This window comes from Labeo rohita, chromosome 17, assembly GCF_022985175.1.
Source record: "Labeo rohita strain BAU-BD-2019 chromosome 17, IGBB_LRoh.1.0, whole genome shotgun sequence".
NCBI classification, from domain to species: Eukaryota; Metazoa; Chordata; class Actinopteri; order Cypriniformes; family Cyprinidae; genus Labeo; species Labeo rohita.
Genome location: NC_066885.1, coordinates 24,960,265 through 24,983,105, shown reverse-complemented (window position 1 = coordinate 24,983,105; position 22,841 = coordinate 24,960,265). Strand labels below are relative to the sequence as shown.

General features: G+C 36.7%; 1 protein-coding gene across 1 annotated transcript in view; it reads right to left on the bottom strand.

The window, feature by feature from the left end:
• slc25a21 (solute carrier family 25 member 21) overlaps positions 1-22,841 on the bottom strand; it is a 123,464-nt gene that overhangs the window by 28,273 nt on the left and 72,350 nt on the right. Inside the window, exon 3 of the mRNA XM_051134031.1 lies at positions 16,646-16,694. Coding sequence (XP_050989988.1) covers positions 16,646-16,694 — 49 coding nt within the window. The remainder of the gene's footprint in view (positions 1-16,645; positions 16,695-22,841) is intronic.

Sequence of the window (22,841 nt, the reverse complement as noted above, 5' to 3'; positions counted from 1 at the left end):
ATCAATTATCTGTGGGCAAGAAATCTGGGACACTGGCTAATCTGTGCAAAGTGTCGACACAAGTTTTAGACGTCTGTCAAAATCCAAACCGCTCTTCTCTCCCACCTTCTGTTCTTTCTGAGGCGGCACTGCTGACTTTCTCGGCCCCTTTAGCACAGCGGAGAAGTCAAACATTTACTTAACCCATCCTTACCAATTAGCTTTGCTTCTCCCATAGCCACAGACCTTGTAGCTGCTAACTTTGTCGCTAACATGCTAGTAACAGTTCTGCAGTTCCGTGTAAATTTTTAATATGATACAAATGGTCAAGAGATGTTTTTGTAGCAACAAGCATGCTAGTAACTCCCTAATAAAGGGCAAACCGAACTGTGTAAATGTTTAACGTGGTACCAGCGCAGAGTGCGAGTTTGAGGAAAGGGATTTACTGCTTAACCCCCTCCACCCAACCCCCCCACCATGGTTTATGCAATATAGATGCTTTAGCACGAAGAAATGGACAAAGCAACTGTAGGACCTTTGGCGCTTTGACACCAAACACTATGATTTGTTTATAGGCCAGGACAATTGACAGGGGTTCAGGCTGGGTATCTTTTTGGGCACACAGAAGCGATAAATAAACCAACCTTTGGCCTCCAAGCGTGAATAGATGAACTCAGAGTGGAAGACACAGAATGAGAAAGACTCTCCTCATATGGCTTTGACTGCCATGTCAAGAGGTCAGCAGTAAGTCATCCAGGCGGGTGCCTGACGGGCCATAAAAGTGCCCTGGTTCCATCGGATGAGAGGGTTTACCGAGGTGAGCAGCCTTTCATATCGGCAACAGATTAACATCTTAGAGGGGTGTCCCCAGCATCCAATTTTGTAGATTCCCAAATAGCTTGTAACTCGTGCCTAAGAACCAGTTAAAAAAGCATCATAAACGAACGTCCAACACCATATTAAAGAGAAAGAAGAAAAGAGGGACTCTGAAACAGCAGGCAGTCAAGTGAGGGGGGATGTAGGGATGGAGGCATGCGAAAGGATGGGGCACCAAACCAAAAGATTTAAGACCAGTGGAGCTTGTAAACAAATTTAAATCCATCCTAATTAAAGGCACATGAGAGCAAGGTCAAGGATCGAAGATGGTCTTGTCCCACCAATGCCAGAGTTTCCACTGGGATGGCCCAACTTGTTGTAGCCCAGAGGTGGCAGGGCCACAGTCCGCTTTCAGCTGCCTGACTCCACTGCTGACCTTGGGGTCACCTCATTTCCTCATGCCCCTTGCCTACCCTGTCATAAAAACCTTGGTCCAAACGTCACAGCCCGGGGAGTGGAAGATAATGGGGAAGATTTGGAAGCAGAAGATGCCTCAGGACTTTCAAAAAGCATCACCAGGCTTGCTGAAAGAAATGCAGAATAAAAAATAAGCTTAGGATAAAGTTGTCTTCACATGAGTCCTCTAGCCTCTAGATTTGGAGATATTTAAAGAGTTTACTCTCGAGAAGAGTTGAGGGCTGATTCGCTTGGCCTTGGAGCCAAGCTCCCAGTTGTAAAGTCAACAAACAGAGGAACTGCGAAAAGCCCAGAGGCTTTGTTAAAAGATCCAGCTCTCAGAATCCCTCTCAAAGTAAACCCAGAAAGAAAAGATATACTTACAAGTGACGATATCTGTGAGTTCATCAAAAACTGCCAATGACCTTCTGTACTCTGTTTTTATAGGACCTGAGCGCCATCCTGGATCGCCAGGTGAGGGTGAAGGTAAGGCCAGTGTGGAGCTTCTACGGGTGAAATGAGCACTAGGGGTAAATAACCCTACCATCTCCACCTGACCTCAAACTCCCTGTAAAATGGCAAACTCTAAGCACTCTGAGAGGAAAGAAAATGAGAATAAAAAGCGGGAGAACACCTCCTCTTTGTATTTTTATAGACAGAAGTGAAGTGTTTCAGGTCCAGGCCGAGCGCTAGGGCCTCGTCCCCTTTCAGACCCCGTATGTAATGGACCAGCACCGGGTCCGACAGGGGGGGCTATGCCCCGCTGGAAGACGGGCTTGATGGGTTGAGGCCTAATAATGACGGTGTTAAAAAAAGCCCTGTGGGAAGGGCGGGAGGTTACTGGGTTGATCAAAAGGCTTGAGTTTGATGGGTTTGCCTTTAAAGGGGCAGGCCAAACTTTTAAAAAGGTCTCTTAAATTCGCCTTGTTAAATAAAGGGGTATTCCCCCAAAGAATGGAGCGTGGAGTGGGAACTGCATTATTTCATTTATGACTATTATATCAATCCCATGATAAACAAGGTCCCATGAGTGAAAAACCATCCTGCAAATGCAGCATTTATAACTTTTGCAGGACTTCCTTTTTCATTTTTACAAGTCAAACTGTGTGACTGTAGTTGTGACAGGAAAATTTTTAAACGGTTGGCATTTGATATTGGCCGTCTATGTTTCCAGTCTGGTACCATGATAACTAAATATTGTGTGGTATATATATATATATATATATCTATAAGGCAAAAAAATTGCTGGAAAATGATCATAAAATTAATTGTAATGTATTGGCTTCAATCGCTTAGTCTATGAACAATGAACTGTTTTTCAACTACCGAATTATTCACCAACGTTTTTAGTCATGGCGTTTTTTTTATTTTTTATTTCAACTATTCAGTGTTTAATTCTTAGTCATGTTAATATGTTTTCCATTTGCTGCCTCTGAACCAACAACACTTTCATCAACAGCTGAAATGAAGTCAAATAAAAAAAAGCGCAACACGCACGTGAGCAAGGTTTCTTTTACACACAATCAGCGGTGCATAAGAGAATCCAGAAGGCAGCATTAAAAGGAAATCTATTTTTTACAGCCAGACAGTTAATTTTAATGAGCAGGATCATAAAGATGGCAGACGTCCATTGCAATGGTACGTGAGGTTAAACCTCTCTAACCTAAATGCTCCAATATGGCAGAGGACCAGTCGACCGTCTGTGATCATGCTACTCCTGAATATCTATTAACGCTGTGCGACTACATTAATAGGATTGTGCGCAAGCAAAGCACCATTGACACTTGAGTAGCGGGGTGAATATACATGTAAAGCCAATGAAATGCAATGCTTTTGGAAAACCACAGGGAAATTTCTTTCTTGATTCACTGCAGACATACATAGCTGCTTTCCTCTGTTCTTTTGGCTTTTCAAGCTAGTACCGCTGGGCCCGTGGCTGGAGGTGGCCTATAAAGCTGAGCCTTTGGAGGGAAGGAGATAAAGCAGAAGAGAACATGGAAGATGGGGCAAAGGGGAAGTGATAAAGTCATGGCGCTTCTGACACCGCATGCTTCCAGGTCTCGGTCTGGGTTAGGACAGCTTGGGTTTCAATGGCACCACAGGCCAACTGGACCCACTGTGACTGGGGTAATGAAGACTCGGGCAAGGAATGACGTCCTCAAGATGACCAGTTTGACATCCCACAAAATGCTCCCCTCTCACAGTCACTCTGATTTGTGCCTCAGGTTTCCAAACTCTGTCTGACCTCTTGTAAAAACGTTGTGTCTCGCTTTGCTAAGACATTCCAAACACAAACAAGAAATGATTAGCAATATGTGAAGCTACAAAAACAAATAATCAGTGGGTTGTTGGCACTACTTGGCCTAATGGGTCTTATGGAAGCTTTCCAGGTTTCATTTTCATCTGACCTCAGTAGGACACCTTTCTTAACTTTCTTGCATTTAAATCAGTTAATATGGAGTGTAACACCCCTTAAAAATGCAACCCATGTGACAGTAAAATGACACAACAGCCAAATTTGTCTAATATCCATAACTGTGATGATTTCAAGGAATAGTTCACCCAAAAATGAAAATTCTGTCCTTGCATAGACAGCAACACAACTGACACGTTCAAGGCCCATAAAACAGTCTTAAAATAGTTTCTTTGAGCACAAAAATATTCTCATAGCTTCACAACATTACGGTGGAATCACTGATGTCACATGGACTATTTTAACAATGTCCTTACTACCTTTCTGGGCCTTGAACATGGTAGTTTCATTGCTGTCTATGCAGGCTCAAAGCTCTTGGATTTCATAAAAAATATCTTAACCCTTTAACTGTCACTCCTACTTTTTGAACACAGACGTAAAACACATCCAAACTTACATTTTTATAATTCATGAATGAAAACATTTTGTAATATGATATGGATGTACATTTTCCATGGTAATGCAATGTCTGATTTTAAAATGGCTTTCAAATGATGAATTTTGAGATTTTAAGTTTTCAACTGATTTCTAAAGCGTGATAGGGAAAAGGGCAATGAAGAAATTCTTTTGTGACAAAGGTCAGAACTCATGTTACGATGTAGATTCTCTTGACATATATTAACCTATTACTTTTCCTACATAATTTGTAACAAAAAATATGGTAAAATATCTATTTAGGAGTCTTAGATCTTTCCAACAATATATCGTTTGTCATGATTAGATTAGGATTTAGGTTAATTTCTGTTTCAAAGTTGAACGAAGGTCTTACTGGTTTGGAACAACATGAGGGTGAGTAATTAATGACAGAATTCATCTGAATGAATTGTGTAGTGTTTTAGGGTTGAAGTAGCTGTCCTCAAAATAAACAAATAATATCCTTGCAAAAAATGACCTGTATCTTCTTAATTTTTCTACAAATTCAGTTGGTTTACTCATTCTGATCATCTAAACAAACATTTCGAAACTAGAAATAAATAGAGTGAGAGGCTCTGGATAATCCTTCTTAGTCCAGCTTAGTTATGGCTGCTTTGATGTAAGGAAATGGCTGGCTGAGGATGGTGGAGACTCCAGACAGCAGGAGACTGGCAGCTATTACACAGACGGTCAGGACAGTGCAGAGCGCGGTCATCAATACTGCACTCACTGCTTCTTCAGCAACAGAAACCAGAGTCTCTGAATTACAACTCTACATTTGCACCTCTCACCCCCTGCCTGGCAGGAACACGGCCGCTGCAAAACAAAACTCTGAAGGAGTGGGTCACAGATGCTGTGAGGCGTCTGACAGACACGGGAGACAAATGAGTTTTCATCAGGCACTTTACTGCTTCTCTAAAACGGGTCATTTCAGCACACTGGGATATTTTTGCTTTATTTAGTATGTTTGTAACATAATGCATTTGGGTGTTTGTGACAACTCCTTCAAGCAGACCTGTTTAATACCAGGTCGTAATGTGCAATGGCAGTCACATCAGCGGGAGGTCACACCACCGGTACCTGGTTGTTCTTTTTTAGAATCTGATCTCAAATATTTTGAGCTTGCCTGTGTGTAAAGAAATCTATGATATTTTGGTCTCGATATGACTCTGGTTACTCCTATAAAAGGATAGTTCACCCTGAAATTCAAGTTCTGTCATCCTCATCCTCATGTTGTCCCAAACCTGTGTCAGTTTATTTCATCTGCAGAACACAAAATAAGATATGTAATTGTCATATAATCAAAGGCGTCTAGAATGCCACTTTCATTGAAACAATTTTCTAAATATATTAATTTGTGTTCCACAGAAGAAACAAAGTTATAAAGGTTTGGTTTTTTGGTTGAAATGGGATAGGCTAACAAAATGGAAATGTGTTTAACATAGACATATTCTATCTAAGCACCAGATGTGTTACAATTCTACTCTTATCATTATTATACTACGGCGCTGTTGAATGCTTGAATCTAACTGGGTGTCAAACGTTCTAAGGTGTGCAATTATTTTTAGGGAAACGCAGGGCTAAAGTAGTTCCAGGCAGGTCTTGACCACATTACATGTCTATATCACTTCACCAAATGATTTCAGTTATTTCAAAAGTCCTTACAGCCTAAAACAGCAAAATAACCAAAAGCCCACAGTGACACTGGCCAAACAAATAAATATAGTAAACAATATGACAAAAATGAAAATTATTTCCATGTTTTTGACACGGAATTACATTTGAGGTCAAAGGTTGACATACATCTTGCAGAATCTGCAAAATATAAATTTTCCCAAAATAAGAGGGATCATACAAAATGCATGTTATTTTTTATTTAGTACTGACCTGAGTGCGATATTTCACATAAAAGACGAATTTACAAAAATTACCCTGTTCAAAAGTTTACATACACTTGATTCTTAATACTGTGTTGTTACCTGAATGATTTTATTTATTTATTTATTTATTGGTTTGTTTAGTGATAGTTGTCCATGAGTCACTTGTTTGTCCCGAATAGTTAAACTGCCCAATCTTTCTGGTCCCAAAAATTCTTAGGTATTTCAGCATTTTTGTGAATTTGAACCCTTTTCAACAATGACTGTATGATTTTAAGATGCATCTTTTCACACTGAGGACAGCTGAGGAACTCATATGCAACTATTACAGGAGGTTCAATTGCTCACTGATGCTCCAGAAGGAAAAACCATGCATAAAGAGCCAGGGGGTGAAAATGTTTTGAATTTGAAGATCAGGATCAATTTGACTTATTTTGTCTTCTGGGAAATATGTAAGTATCTTCTGTAGCTTCTGAAGGGCAGTACTAAATGAAAATAATATGATATTTAGGCAAAATAAGACAAATGTACAAATCTTCATTCTATTCAAAAGTTTACACCCCCGGGTCTTAATGTATGGTTTCACTTCTGGAGCATCAGTGAGTGTTTGAACCTTCTGTAATAGTTGCATATGAGTCCCACAGTTGTCCTCAGTGTGAAAAGATGGATCTCAAAAATATACAGTCATTGTTGGAAAGGGTAAACTTTTGACTTCAACTTCTCACTAATAATGACGCTGTTCTTGAAGATGAACTTGTAGTTTCGCTATTAGTAGAATTGCTGTTGCTGAGCACAGTGTTGAGACACACACACAGGTAATTCTCTCTCTCTCTCTCTTTCTTTGTCTTTCTAATAATTTCATTATTAACTGCCTTAGTCAGCTATCAACTGCTCAAACCACTATTAGGTCTAAAATTGCGTTTTGGAATTGGCAACGTAGGTGTTGGAAAAGATGCGTAAGAAATTCATCCTACTCACAAGAGAGTTTTAAAAACTAAAACCTAATGAAGTCTTGAAATACAAGTCTTGTACAATGTCTTGAGGTGTGGTAACCGTAGTATAAGCACAATAATAATTAACTCTGGTCCGTTGAATTATTACAAAATAATACACACCCGCTTTGCGTCGTGGAGCGTCAATTACTCCTTACTTATTACTAACAGTAGAACACCAATATTATCAACATACAGTAATCTTCATATGTCACGCTATCACACTCCTATTCTTCCATTGTTCCACTGCAGGAAAGTGAAAACATCCCTTACGTATTTAAGCCCACGAACAGAGCGAATTCGTTAAGGTATGTAAACTCTTCTCTGATGAAAATTCGTTTCATGCTCAGCGTGAGAAGTTTCGGTGCCAAGTTTCATTCTTTTTACATAAACACGCATTTAATGTAATTTAGTCTTGGTGAATTTGAGAACACGGTCAAGAAATGGACTTTGGTGGTTTGTATTATATGACACCAGAACTTTGAGTGTTTAGCAATTACCTCAAATTAATTATTACTGTTACAACCATTATTACCTGCACCTGATTCTCCATGATCTGTGTTGAGTTTAGCAGTCAATATTGTACTCCGTACACCCTGGTGAAGACTTTGGCCAAAATATGTCAGTGGTAAGCCACTAATATAAAAGCTTTTTAATTCCCTTTCTAAACCACAAATAGTAGTGCCTCGAGTTATTTTGGACTGGCTTTAGATTTCCCCTTTATAATGAAACATGCCACAACCAATGTTCTGCTGACTTCTTTCACTGGAATTGTGAGTAGTTACTGTCCGACCGCTGATGTGATTGGAATCTCAGCTTCTTAGCACAGAGAGCCACAGTCGGATACCTGCGTGCAGTTTACACCATCAGAGCCGTTAGCCTGGGCAGCGTAGGATTAAGAGATCACTGGAGCACAGCTGAGCGACGTGCTGCTTTACTGGGTCGGATCGGCTCTTAGTCCTCTGAGCTTTGAGCCCTGCTGTTTAAGGGCTGGTTGAGGGATTCCATCAGGAGTGCACCAGGGTTCAGCCACCAGTCGGGGGTGGCAGCTTGTGGGCTCGTCTCTCAGCGTCACCGGTCCTGGGGACAGGACGTCATCTGTCACTGCCCTCGTCAAACATTACTATCCCTCCCCAGTGAAGCTCACTTTCAAGCATGCTGGGATCTGATGAAGGTTGTGTCATCACAGCGAGTATCTTGAGGAGGTATCTCAAGGTTTTTAAATCACTAGTGGTGGAGGAACATAGATACGTGTGTAGATTGATGGCAAAAGAGACATGGTTGATCACTCAACATGGACAGACGCAATGACAGGATCAGTGCTGGTGTTTTATTTAATTTATATTAACAGCATATTCATTATATAATGATTTGAACTGGAATCTTTTGCAACATTTTAGTTTTTTAAATAAATAAACTTTTATTTTTATTTAGTTTACAAATTTTATTTTGGAATGTTTGAAAAGGTGTCGTCCAATCAAAATTTCCTTCTTATATTTTTATATAACACATGAAAGTGTGTATTATTTAATATTATACTTTATTATATTATATTATATTACTATATAATGTTATAATTATACAGAAATGTCTTTCAAAGATATAAAAAAATGTTTATAATTAATTTAATAAATGTAATACATTTTTGTTTGATTATTGATTTATGTACACACTGGTAAATAATATACTCATTAATGTCAACAAATTAATCACTCAAATTTCTCTACTCAAATATAGTAAATATAAATATAAAATAAACCAAAAATAAAAACACATATACACACAAACATATAATCACTACCAGTCAAAAGTTTTTGAACAGTAAGATTTGTAATGTTTCTTAAAGAAGTCTCTTCTGATCACCAAGGCTGAATTTATTTGATCCAAAGTAAACAGTAAAATTTTAAAATATAAAACTATTTAAAATAACTGTTTTCTATTTGATTATATTTTAATATTTTATTTAAAATATTTTTTTTGCAACATTACTCACGTCACATGATCCTTCAGAAATCATTATAATATTCTGATTTGCTGCTCAAAAAACATTTATTATTATTATTATTATTATTATTATGTTGGAAACAGCAGAGTAGAATTTTTTTAGGAATGAATAGAATTTTTTTTTGATGAACAGAAAGTTCAGAAGAACAGCATTTATCTAAAATAGAAATATTTTGTATTATCTTTTGTTTTTTTGCATTTATTTAAATAAAAATATTAATTGATAATATTAATACTATTGATAATATGTTAATATAATATATTATTGATAATAATAATAATAATAATAATAAATGTTTATCAAACAGCAAATCAGCATATTAGAATGATTTCTGAAGGATCATGTGACACTGAAGACTGGAATAAAGATGCTGAAAATTTTAAAATATTTTTTTTTTAAATATATAGAAAGCAGTTATTTTAAATAGTAAAAATAATTCACAATTATATTAGTGATTTTTGCTGCTATTTGGATCAAATAAATAAAAAAAGGAAATTCTTTAAAAAACATTACAAATCTTTTGACTGGTAGTATAAATAATAATACATAACTTTTTTCAAAAGAGCCATTTACGTTTATAAGCAGTTGACAAACAAATCAGTTCATCAGTATACAGTCATAAATCAATAAAACAAACATGTAATATAATTTTATTTTCAATACCTTCCTCCCACTTTCAGAAAAGAACAACACTGGAGACTGTAGGAGGGGCTTAGGGCATGTTTGGGGTGGGGTGAGGCGACGTAACCGGAGCCCTTCAACAAGAGCAATGCAAGCTCATTCCTGGTCTCTAATGAGTGCGGCAGGGCGGCCGGCATGATGATCAGAGTCAGATGGGGTGCCCCGAGCAGCCGCCCCCTGCCGAAAGTGCCGCCTGACACCCTTTGTTACCTCCAAGTGAGCTGAGACCAGCCCATGAACCATGTAACTAGGTGGTTTCCAGGTTAATGAAAAGCTGTAACTCCAGTCTCACTGTCTCCTTAGAAGTCTAACTAACCCCCGAAACCCCCTACTCTCACCCTAGCAAGCCCCCTTTGAAAAAACGGCAACATTCCAACCCAGAAATGAGCACTGTTGAACACAAATGAATATAAGTGGCACATAGACCTGTCTTCTTCCAAGAGACATTTATTTGTGAAGGACTGCTCTCGTCTGAATATATGGCAGCGACTTATGGCGGTCAGCGGAGGAGAGACCCATAATTTTACGTTCAGCTGGAAGTGCTTGATCCTGAATATAAACAAGTATGAAAAATGGTAGTAAGACTTTAAAGTAAACATTGATTTAACCTTACAAACAATCATGGCCTTGAAATACATCCTCTTAATGTTCTCCTAATCTGCTTCCAGATGTTTGTTTGTGAGTTTGTGTGTGTGTCTGAGATCGACGGCCCCCTCAGTCGTCTAATTCCTGTCTCCGCCTCTACATGGCTCCAGCACCCTCATTTGCACAGGGTAAATATGTATTCCCAAGTATACATTTTTGTCAGGTTCCCCCCAGAAAAAAGCCTTTGATTCCAGTAAGGCGGCTTGTTGAAGAAAGCGAGAAGGGAGGGGGGTCTGTTCACTCCAGTTGGCATCTAATTTGGAGCAGCGGACATTAAAGCGGCAGCCAGTCACTAATAGGAGCCATTCCTGCAGCTAGCGTCAGAGAGGAGGTGTGCTGGGCATTTGTGCTTCAGCAGCTCTCTGAGACCTATGCTAATAGATTTCAGCTCTACTAACCCTTCATTCTGCCAATTAGCCTGCTTTAGTGTGACTGAAAACCCAAGAGAGAGAAGGAAAGAGGGAGGAAGAAAGTGGTACACAAATAATATAATATTACAAGACTGTTACATTTTCTTCAAATTATTTTAGTAGCTGTCTGTTGCAAACTCATCATCACTACCAGTGTTGGGAAGGTTACTTTGGAAATGTAATAGGTTACAGATTACAAGTTACTTGATTTAAAATGTACTTTATTAAAGTAATGTAACTTATTACATTTAATTACTTTTTGATTACTTTTCTAAATTTCTAATATTTTCAACTGTTAATCATTTTGAAACATTTAAACCAGGCAGAGTTAACCTTACAGTAGCACTCAACACTGATTACTGTCAGACTTTCAAAATCCTTTATGACTTGAATTAAGATTATAATTATAAGTAAGGGATAACATACATCTTTATTTTGCGATAACAACTGGCTGAATGTACATTATCTCACTTATTACACAGCTGCTTGATAGATTATTTAGATGATTTGTGTCAAAATTATTAGACACGAAACACTGATCTGAGTTGAAATATTTGAATATTTGAAGAAATCAGTTGCTAGCAAACGGCAAGTTCAAACTAGACATTTTAGGGATACAGTGCAGTCATACCAGTTTTCTTACACAACATTTCACCACATAAATAATTAAGTAGTAGTACTAGTTTGTTAGTTATCTTACAATCAATTACAGTGTACAAAAAAAAATTGTCCACATAATATTGAATTAAGCTTTAATATTTTATTAGCTAACCAAACTCAAAGTTTCCACCAAGAAAAATTGTCAAGCATATAGCACCGACTTAAGTTGCCCTGAATGAGTCTGAGCTGTGTAGTAATTTAAAGCACAGCCACCACAAATTCAGACTTTTTTTTTTTTTTTTTTTTTTTTGTTTTTTTGGGGGGCTTTTTATGCCTTTTATTGTGATAGGACAGTAGAGAGATGACAGGAAAGAGCTGGGAGGAGAGAGGGGAGTGGGATCAGTAAAGGACCTCAAGACGGGAATCGAACTCGGGTCACCGTGAGCGCAGTTGCGCTATATGTCATAACAGTTTAATGGCTATGATACTGGGTTTGAAATCAAATGTTTGCATAGTTATGACAGAAAACACTAGCATCTAACAATGCCTTGGAAAAAACAATCTTAAAAAATAAAGTTTATGCATAAACCCAAATAGTTATCGAATAAGCATGTGTCCTATTCTGTGTCCTAAACTCCTGAGACATTCGTGTCTCATTTTTGAGCAGTCAATGAAATTTATGAAAGAAGTCAATTAAATCTGTAAGTGGGGGTGGGTGTGTGAAAAAATTCAGATGTAATCCCCTTTGTAATCACTGGCATTTTTCAAAAGTAACTGTAATTTAATTACACATTTTTTCTCAGTAACTGTAACTAATTACAATTACATTTATTTTGTAATTGAATTACATAATTCCGTTACATGTAACTAGTTACTCCCCAACACTGATCACTACAAATCGCTGTTTAAAAGTTGAATGTTTATTTGCTACCCACTTTGACAGTGAGATAGATGAATACAGACAGATTAACAGAATGATAGACAGAATGATAGAATGACAGAATGATAGATAGATAGATAGATATAAATGATAGAATGATAGATACTGTAGAACGATAGAGCATTAGAACAATGTATATATAGGTATATATACCATAAATAGATAGATAGATAGATAGATAGATAGATGTACGGATAGATGATAGAACAACAAAAAGACAATGACAGAAAGATAGAATGACAAAATCATTGATAACAAAATGACAGAACGATTAAACGATAGATAGAACGAAAGAATGATAGATGAAATGACAAATAGAAAGATACATAGAACGACAGATAGAATGATAGAGCGATAGAACGACAGAATGATAGAACGATAGAATGATAAAACGATAAAACGACTGAAAGATAGATAGAACGATAGATGGAATGACAAATAGAAAGAAACAGAACAACAGATAGAATGACAGAGAGAGCAATAGAATGATAGAATAATAGAAAGACAGAATAATACAATGATTGAAAGATAGATAGAATGATAGAACGATAGACAGAACGATAGATAGACAGATAGAGTAATAGATAAAATGATGGATAGAAAGATACACAGAGTGACAGACAGAATGAAAAGGAGAATGATAGAAGGATGGATGGATGGATGATAGAACAACAAACAGACAGAAAATGACAGAACGATAGATAGAACGATACATAGAACGACAGATAGAATTATAGGGAGAATGATGGATGGATGGATGGATGGATGGATGAGTATTCTACTCAAAGAGTAAAATGAGAACAGCACAATGATAGATTGAATGATAGAATGAAAGAACAATAGACAGAACGATAAAAGCGTTACAAAAATATATAGATAGAACCATAGATATAAGTACATACAGAAGTACAAACAGATAGAACGATAGAATAATAGATAGAATGACAGTAACATATAGATAGAACAACAGATAGAATGACCAATAGAACGATAGAACGATAGATAGATAGATAGATAGATAGATAGGCAGATAGATAGATAGATAGATAGATAGATAGATAGATAGATAGATAGATAGATAGATAGATAGATAGATAGATAGATAGATAGAACAACAGAACGATTGATTGATAGAATGATAGAACAACAGAACGACAGACAGAACGATAGATAGATAGATGATAGAACGACAGACAGACACAGAGACAGACAGATAGACATACAGATAGACAGATAGATAGATAGATAGACAGACACAGAGACAGATAGATAGATACACAGACAGATAGACAGACATATAGATAGATAGATAGATGGATGGATAGAATGACAGACAGACAGACAGACACAGACACAGACACAGAGACAGAAGACAGACAGATAGACAGATAGATAGATAGATAGAATGACAGACAGACAGACAGACACAGACACAGACACAGAGACAGAAGACAGACAGATAGACAGATAGACAGATAGATAGATAGATAGATAGATAGATAGAACGACAGACAGACAGACAGAGACAGACAGATAGACAGATAGATAGATAGATAGAACGACAGACAGACAGACAGACAGACATATAGATAGATAGATAGATGGATGGATAGAATGACAGACAGACAGACAGACACAGACACAGAGACAGAAGACAGACAGATAGACAGATAGACAGATAGATAGATAGATAGATAGATAGATAGAACGACAGACAGACACAGAGACAGACAGACAGACAGACAGACAGACACAGAGACAGACAGATAGACAGATAGATAGATAGATAGATAGATAGATAGATAGATAGAACGACAGACAGACAGACAGACACAGAGACAGACAGACAGACAGACAGATAGACAGATAGATAGATAGATAGATAGATAGATAGATAGATAGATAGATAGATAGATAGACAGATAGACAGATAGAGCAGCTGTCTGATTGGCACATATGCGAGCCACATTCACATGCGTTCTGCAGTTGACTGGATGCTCACACTAACAGAGAAACCCACAGAAAACAAATAAATAAAACTGGCGCTCTTTACACAGAGCTTTTATCACTTCTTGAGGAAGCGCATTACAAAGAAAATAGAGAGTGCACTTTTAACCCTGACCCTGTGTGAGGAGAGAGCGGCCTAACTTTGGCCTTACCTGTAATAAACCCTCAACCAGCAGCACCAGATCCTAAATCACTCTACAGGACTCTAGAGTATCGAATGTCACTTCACACAAGTGTACACACAGAAACACTGCTGCAAACAAACTCATGCAAATAGACACAAAGAAACACAAACAAGCCACCTTGACATCCACACTTCCTCTTCAAAGCACAAATACCTAATTATCATCTCAAAAAGTTTATTTACCAGAAAACGGTTGCGGAAAATGTGAAACTTCATAGCGTATGTGTGAGGGGTGTTAGTCACAGAGGCAGAGGTCTTGGCAGGGCACCCAGAAGCTGTAAAGGTTTAGTACCGGCCCACAACCTGTTTACTCCATACTGAGCGACTCCAGTGTGAGGGCCCTGATTCATTTTCTCTTTCCCTCTCTTCAACATTCCTTCTTTCTCGCACCACTGAGGGAAAGAGCTATTGCCTCCCAAAAGATTCAGAATTGATTGGTATTACTAATGAGAACTGTAAATAATCGAACAGTTCTAGTTGCTGGTAATGATTCCGTTTTCAATGAGCTAATTTAAATAATAAATTAAAAGTGTAAGAGTTGGGTAATTTTAAATGACTTTTTATAGATGTTTTAGTATAATTATTATTATTAATAATGAAACTAAATAAAGAGTAATTATTTGGAGGAAAAATGCAATTCAATTGCTATATAATGAGTTAATTTAAATAATTTAAAATGCTAGAATAGGGTCATTTTTAAATGACTTTTCAGAGATGTTTTAGTATTAATACTACTACTACTACTACTACTACTACTAATAATAAACTAAAGACTAAAGACTAATAACTTTAATTATTTTGAGGAAAAATGAAATTCAATTGCCAAATAATGCGCCAACTGAAATAAAAAAGTAATTAAAAATGTTACAATAGGGAAATTTTTAAATGACTTTTAATAGAAGTTCTAGTATCAATAATAAATAAATAATTAAATAAGACTAATTATTTTGAGGAAAAATGCAATTCAGCTGCCAAATTGAACAAGCTAATTTACATTACTAATTAATTAAAAATGTCAGAATATGGTCATTTTTAAATTACTTTTCAAAGATGTTTTATTATTATTATTATTATTATAAATAAATAAATTAATTAATTAATTAATAAAGACTAAGTCTTTGCAGGAAAAATGGAATTCAACTGCCAAATGATGAGCTAATTTAAATAATAAAATAATTAAAAATGTTAGAATGAGGTAAAAATCTCCTTGGAACAGTTTATTGAAATTTTAGACAAAACATTTAAAAATGTATAACTTTTTAAAGTTTGCATGTTTTTTTTTTTATTATATAATAAAGTTAAGTTTATTGTTGTATCATACTTGATAATTACATTTTAATTATTTTATTTTTCTTTTGCTGTCTTTTGTGGGTTTTTTTTTTTTTTCATTATTTTCTCCAAACATTTTCTATGGATAACCAAGTAAACCTAAGTTTCTTCAGTCCAGTAAATGTCTCGAAAAAATCTTTTACTAAAAGCTATGACTAACAATATAAAAGTTATCCTTACATTGTCTTTATAAAAATACTTTGCTTTCAGTACAAAAAGACACGTGTACCACAATTTTATAGACTTAGAAGGCCTTTTACTTACTAAAAATGAACAATTAATCAAAGGGCAAAGGCATGTAAGAGATTGTGTAAAATAGGTTTATGTTTTTCATGTTTGTTTTTTTTTATGTTTTTTTTTTAAAATCATGTTAATAATTCAGAGTCCTCTACTGATGCAGTTGGCTCTCTATAGGGTTAAGGAAATGTCAATATTTCAGTTGGTGTTTCATCTGCATTGTTGGAAGAACACGTGCAAGAGCCGTTAACGTTAAAAAAAAAAAAAAAAAAAAAAAAAAAAAAAAACGACAAAAAAAAGGCTGCCGTTTTGTTAATTCAGCCTTGGTTCCCAACTCATATATATCCAAATATAGTCTTTCTTGTTTAGAACCACAGGCATCAAAACAAGGGATATAATTAAGTGAAATAATGAGGTAAGTATGTGAGCAATCTGAGAGCATTAAAAAGTATTACCTAAACATTGAGGGAGAATAAGTAAATGATGCATTTCATTTTCCACAGAAATATTCCACTACCGCCACGAGAGGAAGAAAATGCCTAGCCCTGAATTAACAACAGAAAGGAACGAAAGCAAATTACATGATAAATTAAATTTTACCTGGTCTTCACAACATCCAACGGGTGCATCAAGCAAATCTCCACAAGACCTACAAAGGACAACAATCATAAGTAATTATGTATCTGCCCTGTTAAAACAGACATAAATCAGTCATTAAAATGGGACACGAGCACAACCGAACATGTTATTATTCGCTCACAGGCCATTAAGCTGTCATTACCAAATGCCAAGCTTTCTTTCCTTCTCTTTCACTCACTCTTGTCATATTTCACGGAGCTTTTTAAGTAATATTTCAGTATTCATTCAAGACCATTCAAGCCTTTTTGCAGTGTGCAGTGAATTGAACAGCACAATCATCGCAAACACAGCTTCACTGCATACAAACACAGAATCAGGATCCTGCCAAACACAAAGTCTCTCGAGAGTGAAACGTTCGACCTAATCCACAAACATTTCACTGTGTTAAAATGATGATGTATTATACACTACGATCCACATATTTGTAAATACAAATAAAAAGTCACAGATGTTGTGTGCGACTCCATTCACAGTCTGTCTGAGTGCTTTTGTGCTTGTCTGCTGTATATGCAGGAGGGTTTTCCCCTCAAAAATCCCTACGTAACAGTCCCCTGAACTCACATCCGACAGGAGCCGCTTGGCCAGCAGCCACCTTCGTCACTCTGATCTTGTTTTTGCCTCCTTGCCACTCCACTGCAACTGACAAGCGTGCGGTAAGGGATCTGGCAACAAAATGGCCTCCATGCAGAGATGTGGGACGCTGCGCTCGCCTGGCCTGCAAGTCATTACCATCATCCATTTTATTCACTTCCAATGTGCTGATGGACGTAAAATCCCAAAGTATTTTCGAATCCTATTTTATCTGGACCGGCCCACAGAGAGGCTGCCGTAATGGCCTTGCTAACGCCAGGATTCCAGTTCATATGCACTCGAGCCATGACAGAAGGGGTGAGGGCTGTTTAACATGCTGGATAATGGTGATTTCACACTGCAAAACACGCCGAACGCTTCAGATGTTGTTACCACACAGATCGGGTTCCAGTGAGTGGAGACGGTGAACAACAGCTGAAACCGTATCTGCGTTGGGCTACAAGTTATGTAAATAGTTAACAGCTCAATTCGCTATCTGTTTTGCACTAAACAGTTCACAGAACACGTTTTTGTGTTCAAGGTAGCCGTAAACAAACCGAACGAGGGGGTGTTAGATGAGCGCAGCACACCGCAATGAGGCTCTTTCGCACAATTGTGCATCTGCGTCGCAATTCTCAGCTCCGTTCTGGCGTTTACTTTAATGGCTTCCTTCGCGGATTCCTCTATGTGTACACAGCTGCTGAGAAATATGCTCCTATTCTAATTTCTTCCATTAAATGTATTGTCCATAAACAAGACATTGCCTCCTTGGGGATTTTCCAGGAAAGTAATAATCAAGCGAAATTCCAAAGAGGAATTGCAGTCCACCATTATGACTTCGCAAAAGGTGATACAAACAGGTTCGCGTCGGCTTTTTGCATGTAACGTGCGTCTTTTGAACGGTGGATGTGGCATATTCATAAACAAATCCTTGCATGCGGTGTTCATTTCAAGGCTGACATGAACTTGTGGAAGATGCATCAGTGAGACGAAAATGAGGCAAATTAGGTATGTCATAGTCTCCTTGTCGCCCAAGGCGATATAACGTTGTAACGTTTATCATTAATTAATCACGGCTGCCAGGCCATCGCAGGGGAAAATAATGTTACGCACTCAGGAGACACATGTTTTCCATTTCAGCACTCTATCCATCCTAAGGAAATAAAAGAGAAGGAGGCCTGGGAGAGTCATCTTAGCAGCGAGACAGCTGGAGGAATAGACCCATCCATACTTGACGCTGAGGTGGAGCGGTAAAGTCATATTAAGGGTTATGTCTTTTTAAAATGCCATAGCACTTGATAAACATTTTCATTGCAGTGAATTCATTTTGTCCAATAGGACATGCTCCTGGAACAACACTATCATCAACCCCTTATTTACCTTAGATTTTCGTGGAAGTTTATTGTTCAGAGCTGAATGGAGTATTTAGGATTTTATTCACTTTTTGAGGTAGGAAACGATGCAAAATTGCAGTTCAAATGCACTAAAATGCAAATAAATTCATACTGTATAAAGGCAATAAGTCAGTTTTTAAAAAAAAAAATAAAACTGGTAGGTCTGTGTAGACAAACTTTGAATTCTATACGAAGCCATGTTTGAAATTTTTAGGTGTTATAGCGGGTTTGCACTTACGTCATAATTTGGTCACCATATTGGCGATACTCTGATGTCAACAATAGCATGGATTGCACAGTCAATGAACCTCTGAATATGTAGAAAGAAAACTACTTAGTAAGCAGGAAAGGGCACAATATTTTGACAAACTAAAATGAATGGTGGTAAAGATACATACAAGCAGTATTAATTAAGATATGAGCTCAATATTTCACCTACGCTCTTAAAAATAAAGGTGCTTCACAATGCCACAGAAGAACCTTTTTTTTGTCTTTTGTTTTTTTGTTCCATGAAGAACCTTTAACATCTGAAGAACCTTTCTGTTTCACAAAAGGTTATTTGTGGTGAAAGAAGGTTCTTTAGATTATAAAAAGGTATGACAGAGATTGTTCTTTAAAGAACTTTTGACTGAATGGTTCTTTGTGAAACCAAAAATGGTTCTTCTATGGCATTGCGAATGTTGTTAAGATTCTTTTCCTGGAAATCCTGGTTCAGTTTGGCCAACCACAAACACCTTTTGTTCCTCAGACATTTTTTGCACTCTTCTCCTTGATTTGTTATAACTTTTGGCAGTCTATAATACTCCAAATGTTTTTCCCGGTCCAACTGAGTACAGCCCAAAACATGACAACAATTGACCATTTTTAGCAGCAGTAATCAGCAAAATATGCAAGTTTTATTATGGCCAATTGATGATGCATAGTGAAAACACTCTATAGACAAACAGATAATCTGTTAGAAATGCAACACATAAATTAATGTATAAATATATATCAAGCATACATATATATGACCCTGGACCACAAAACCAGTCATAAGGATAATTTTTTTTAAAACAGATTTATACATCACCTGGCCTTTAAAGTTGTCCAAATAAAGTTCTTAGCAATGCATATTACTAATCAAAAATTAAGTTTTAATATATTTATGGTAGGAAATTTACAAAATGTCTTCATGGAACATGATCTTTACTTAATATCCTAATGATTTTTGGCATAAAAGAAATATTGATAATTTTGACCCATACAATGTATTTTTGGATATTGCTACAAATATACCCGTGATATTTATATATATCTTATATATCTTATATATATATATGTATATTACTAAGATATATATATATATTCTGTTGTTCAAAACTTTGCTTCTTCTACAAAAATAAAATAATAAATAAAAGCTAAATATTTTCTGCTGTTAAAAACCTTGCTTCTTTGCTTCTACTTTTTTACTTCTGTTCTCTTAAATGCCTTAAACCCTAAAATGGCTGTAAAAAATGAGAACATTGAAATGAAAATTAACGTAGGTGCGTTAAAAACAGGCATCTCATTTCTGCTTTTAAATTCTTCAAAAATGGTGCATCATAAGTGCGTCACACTTATTTTAAATGAAATCGAGGGACTAGTCAAAATTATTTTCTGTGGTAATCAACATTATGCCAGAAGCACTTTTGAGTGAGCTTAACTTGTAATGAACCCAGATAATTCACCAAACCTGCAGGACTGTGTTTGTGTTGACAGGAATGTTGTTTCAGGACCAAAAGGTTTTTTTGATCCCAAAACACATGCTGCTTGGCAAAATCACGGTCACTGTTGAGGTAAATGTGGAGGAAGCCTGAATCCGTGTGAACCCTGTTGCTGCTCTGAACTGTACAAGTGGGGCTCGTAGAGGATCAAAGGTAGGAAGCAGTGAGTAGTTGAGAAAGCCTGTCACTCATTTGAGTCTAATGAACTCCACGTTTGGCGGAAAAGAAAAGAACACCCTAGTTAAGCAACAACACTTGAGAGTTATCGTCTAAGAGCTTCCAAAGAGGGGAAAATGCACAAACAAGGTGAGAGGGCCAAAGAATAAACCACAGCCATCGTTGGCATGTTCCATATGGGTGGATTTAAGTGAGCAGGAAAAAGACAAAGAGAGGGGGGCAAAAGATGGAGGGACTGAAAGGGAAAGCAAGACTTTCCCTACACAACACTAGCAAGTAATTAAAACGCCTTAAGTGGATGCAAGCTGTGCTCTTGAAATAAGAAAGCCTCTGAGCTTCAGCCACACTATATGAAGAATTGGTGATGATGTTGGCCAGGAAATTATTGATGGAAATGGGAACCACGATGGGAACAGGGCTGTCGTTAAGGGGCCCGGTTCGGTACATCCTGCTCATTGGACCCAGGGGAGAGATGATCCACCCATTAAACAGTTGTCCCGAGCTCTGTAAAGTTTAGCCATGGATGGGAACAAGATCATTTTTGTATACTAGACAATAGGGCTGGGTAAAAATATTGATTTTTCTAAAAACTGTTCAACATTGATAATGACAATAATAAGAATAAGAAGAACCCTTATTAATAATTGCGCACCAAATTACATGATTTAATCAGAATGCTTTCTGAAGGATCATCTGACACTTAATTCTGGAGTAATGGCTGCTGAAAATTCAGTTTTGCAGTCAAGGGAATAAATTAGGAATAAATTTTGAAGCATATAAATAGTTAACAGTTGACTGGCAGTGTATACTGTATATACGTGTAGTGTGTATATAATATATTCTATATACTCAAATATGGTAGATTTCCATACAATTCAGAAAAAAAAAAAAAGGCAAAAAGGCCCTCACCAGAAAAAATATGGTTGCAACGTTTTAGGTTTTACAGATTATACTAACTACTAAAACTATACTATACTAGTTTTTACTAACAGGTATAATGATAACATAACCATCTACCATAATATAAATCATATTTTATGAATGAGGGCGAGCATCACTGATACCAATATTACTAATGTCTCTCGGAAATGTATCTTTTTTTTCTAATATTCAACCATTGACTATAGCCATTCAACAGTACAGTATAATTGAGAGCTATCCATTTTTACATTTATTAGACTTAAAAAAATAACTTAATTTAAGTGAATCTTCACATAAACCCATTATTTACCTGTGCCCTTCAGCAAGTAGAAAATTGAGTACAGAAGTACAGAAATTGAGTAAAGTTATCAAACACTAAAAACTAACCACACCGCCCCATTTGTGCATGCAGCTGAAGCGTGCATGCTACGAGCACAGTATTACGGCTGACAGGACAGGTAAATTTGTTTTATGGCCAGACAACATCTCATCTAACCTCAGTGATTGTTGATCTACTGAAGACATGCTGCAACTAAATAAATCCACTTCTTGTCAGGAAAAAAAAACAGAAACAGAAGCAGCAGTGAGTGGGATGGCCAACGCTAGCTCCACCCCTCTGTTAACTGCATAAATATTTTTAATGCTGTTAAGCTGGAAAAATTAAATGTATATATGTATATATATATATATATATATATATATATATATATATAAGTCATATATGTGTATATAAAATATATGTACAAAAATTTTATTAGTCACTTAATCGCAGAAAAAAAAAAACGACCGGAAGTGGTGAAGTCACACAGTCAGTGATGGACAGATTATTAACAGCTAGTCTATGTGGTAATACAGTACATCAGGCAGGACATTCAAATGCTCACCTATCATTCATCAACCTCAAATATGGCTTTTCATCTGAAATATGTAAGTAGTAGCAACTTTACATGGCTGCTCAATGTAATGTTAGCCTAGAAAAATGTGCGCTATTGAAGTGTCTGTGCGGAGTGTGGAAGATGAATAGTAGTGCGCTCACTGCATAACAGATGGAGGCACTGGTGCGCTCACTTGCTCTTAAAATACTCCGTCATTTTTGGTCATACAGATAAAAGTAATACATCCTTCGAATCTGTAAAGACTCTACATTTATTTGTGTGCACTCACAATAACAACGAAACATTGTGCTTTTGTAAAATAATGAAAGCAAACAAGATGCACTTTCTGCTGTCTTGGTCTCTGTGAACTTGAGAGCGAAACTTCAAAACTCTGTGAATACTTGTCTTACAGACATGAAAAATATAGGCTATAGAGAGTGAAATGTCTACTTTTAAATGAATTAATTTAAATAGA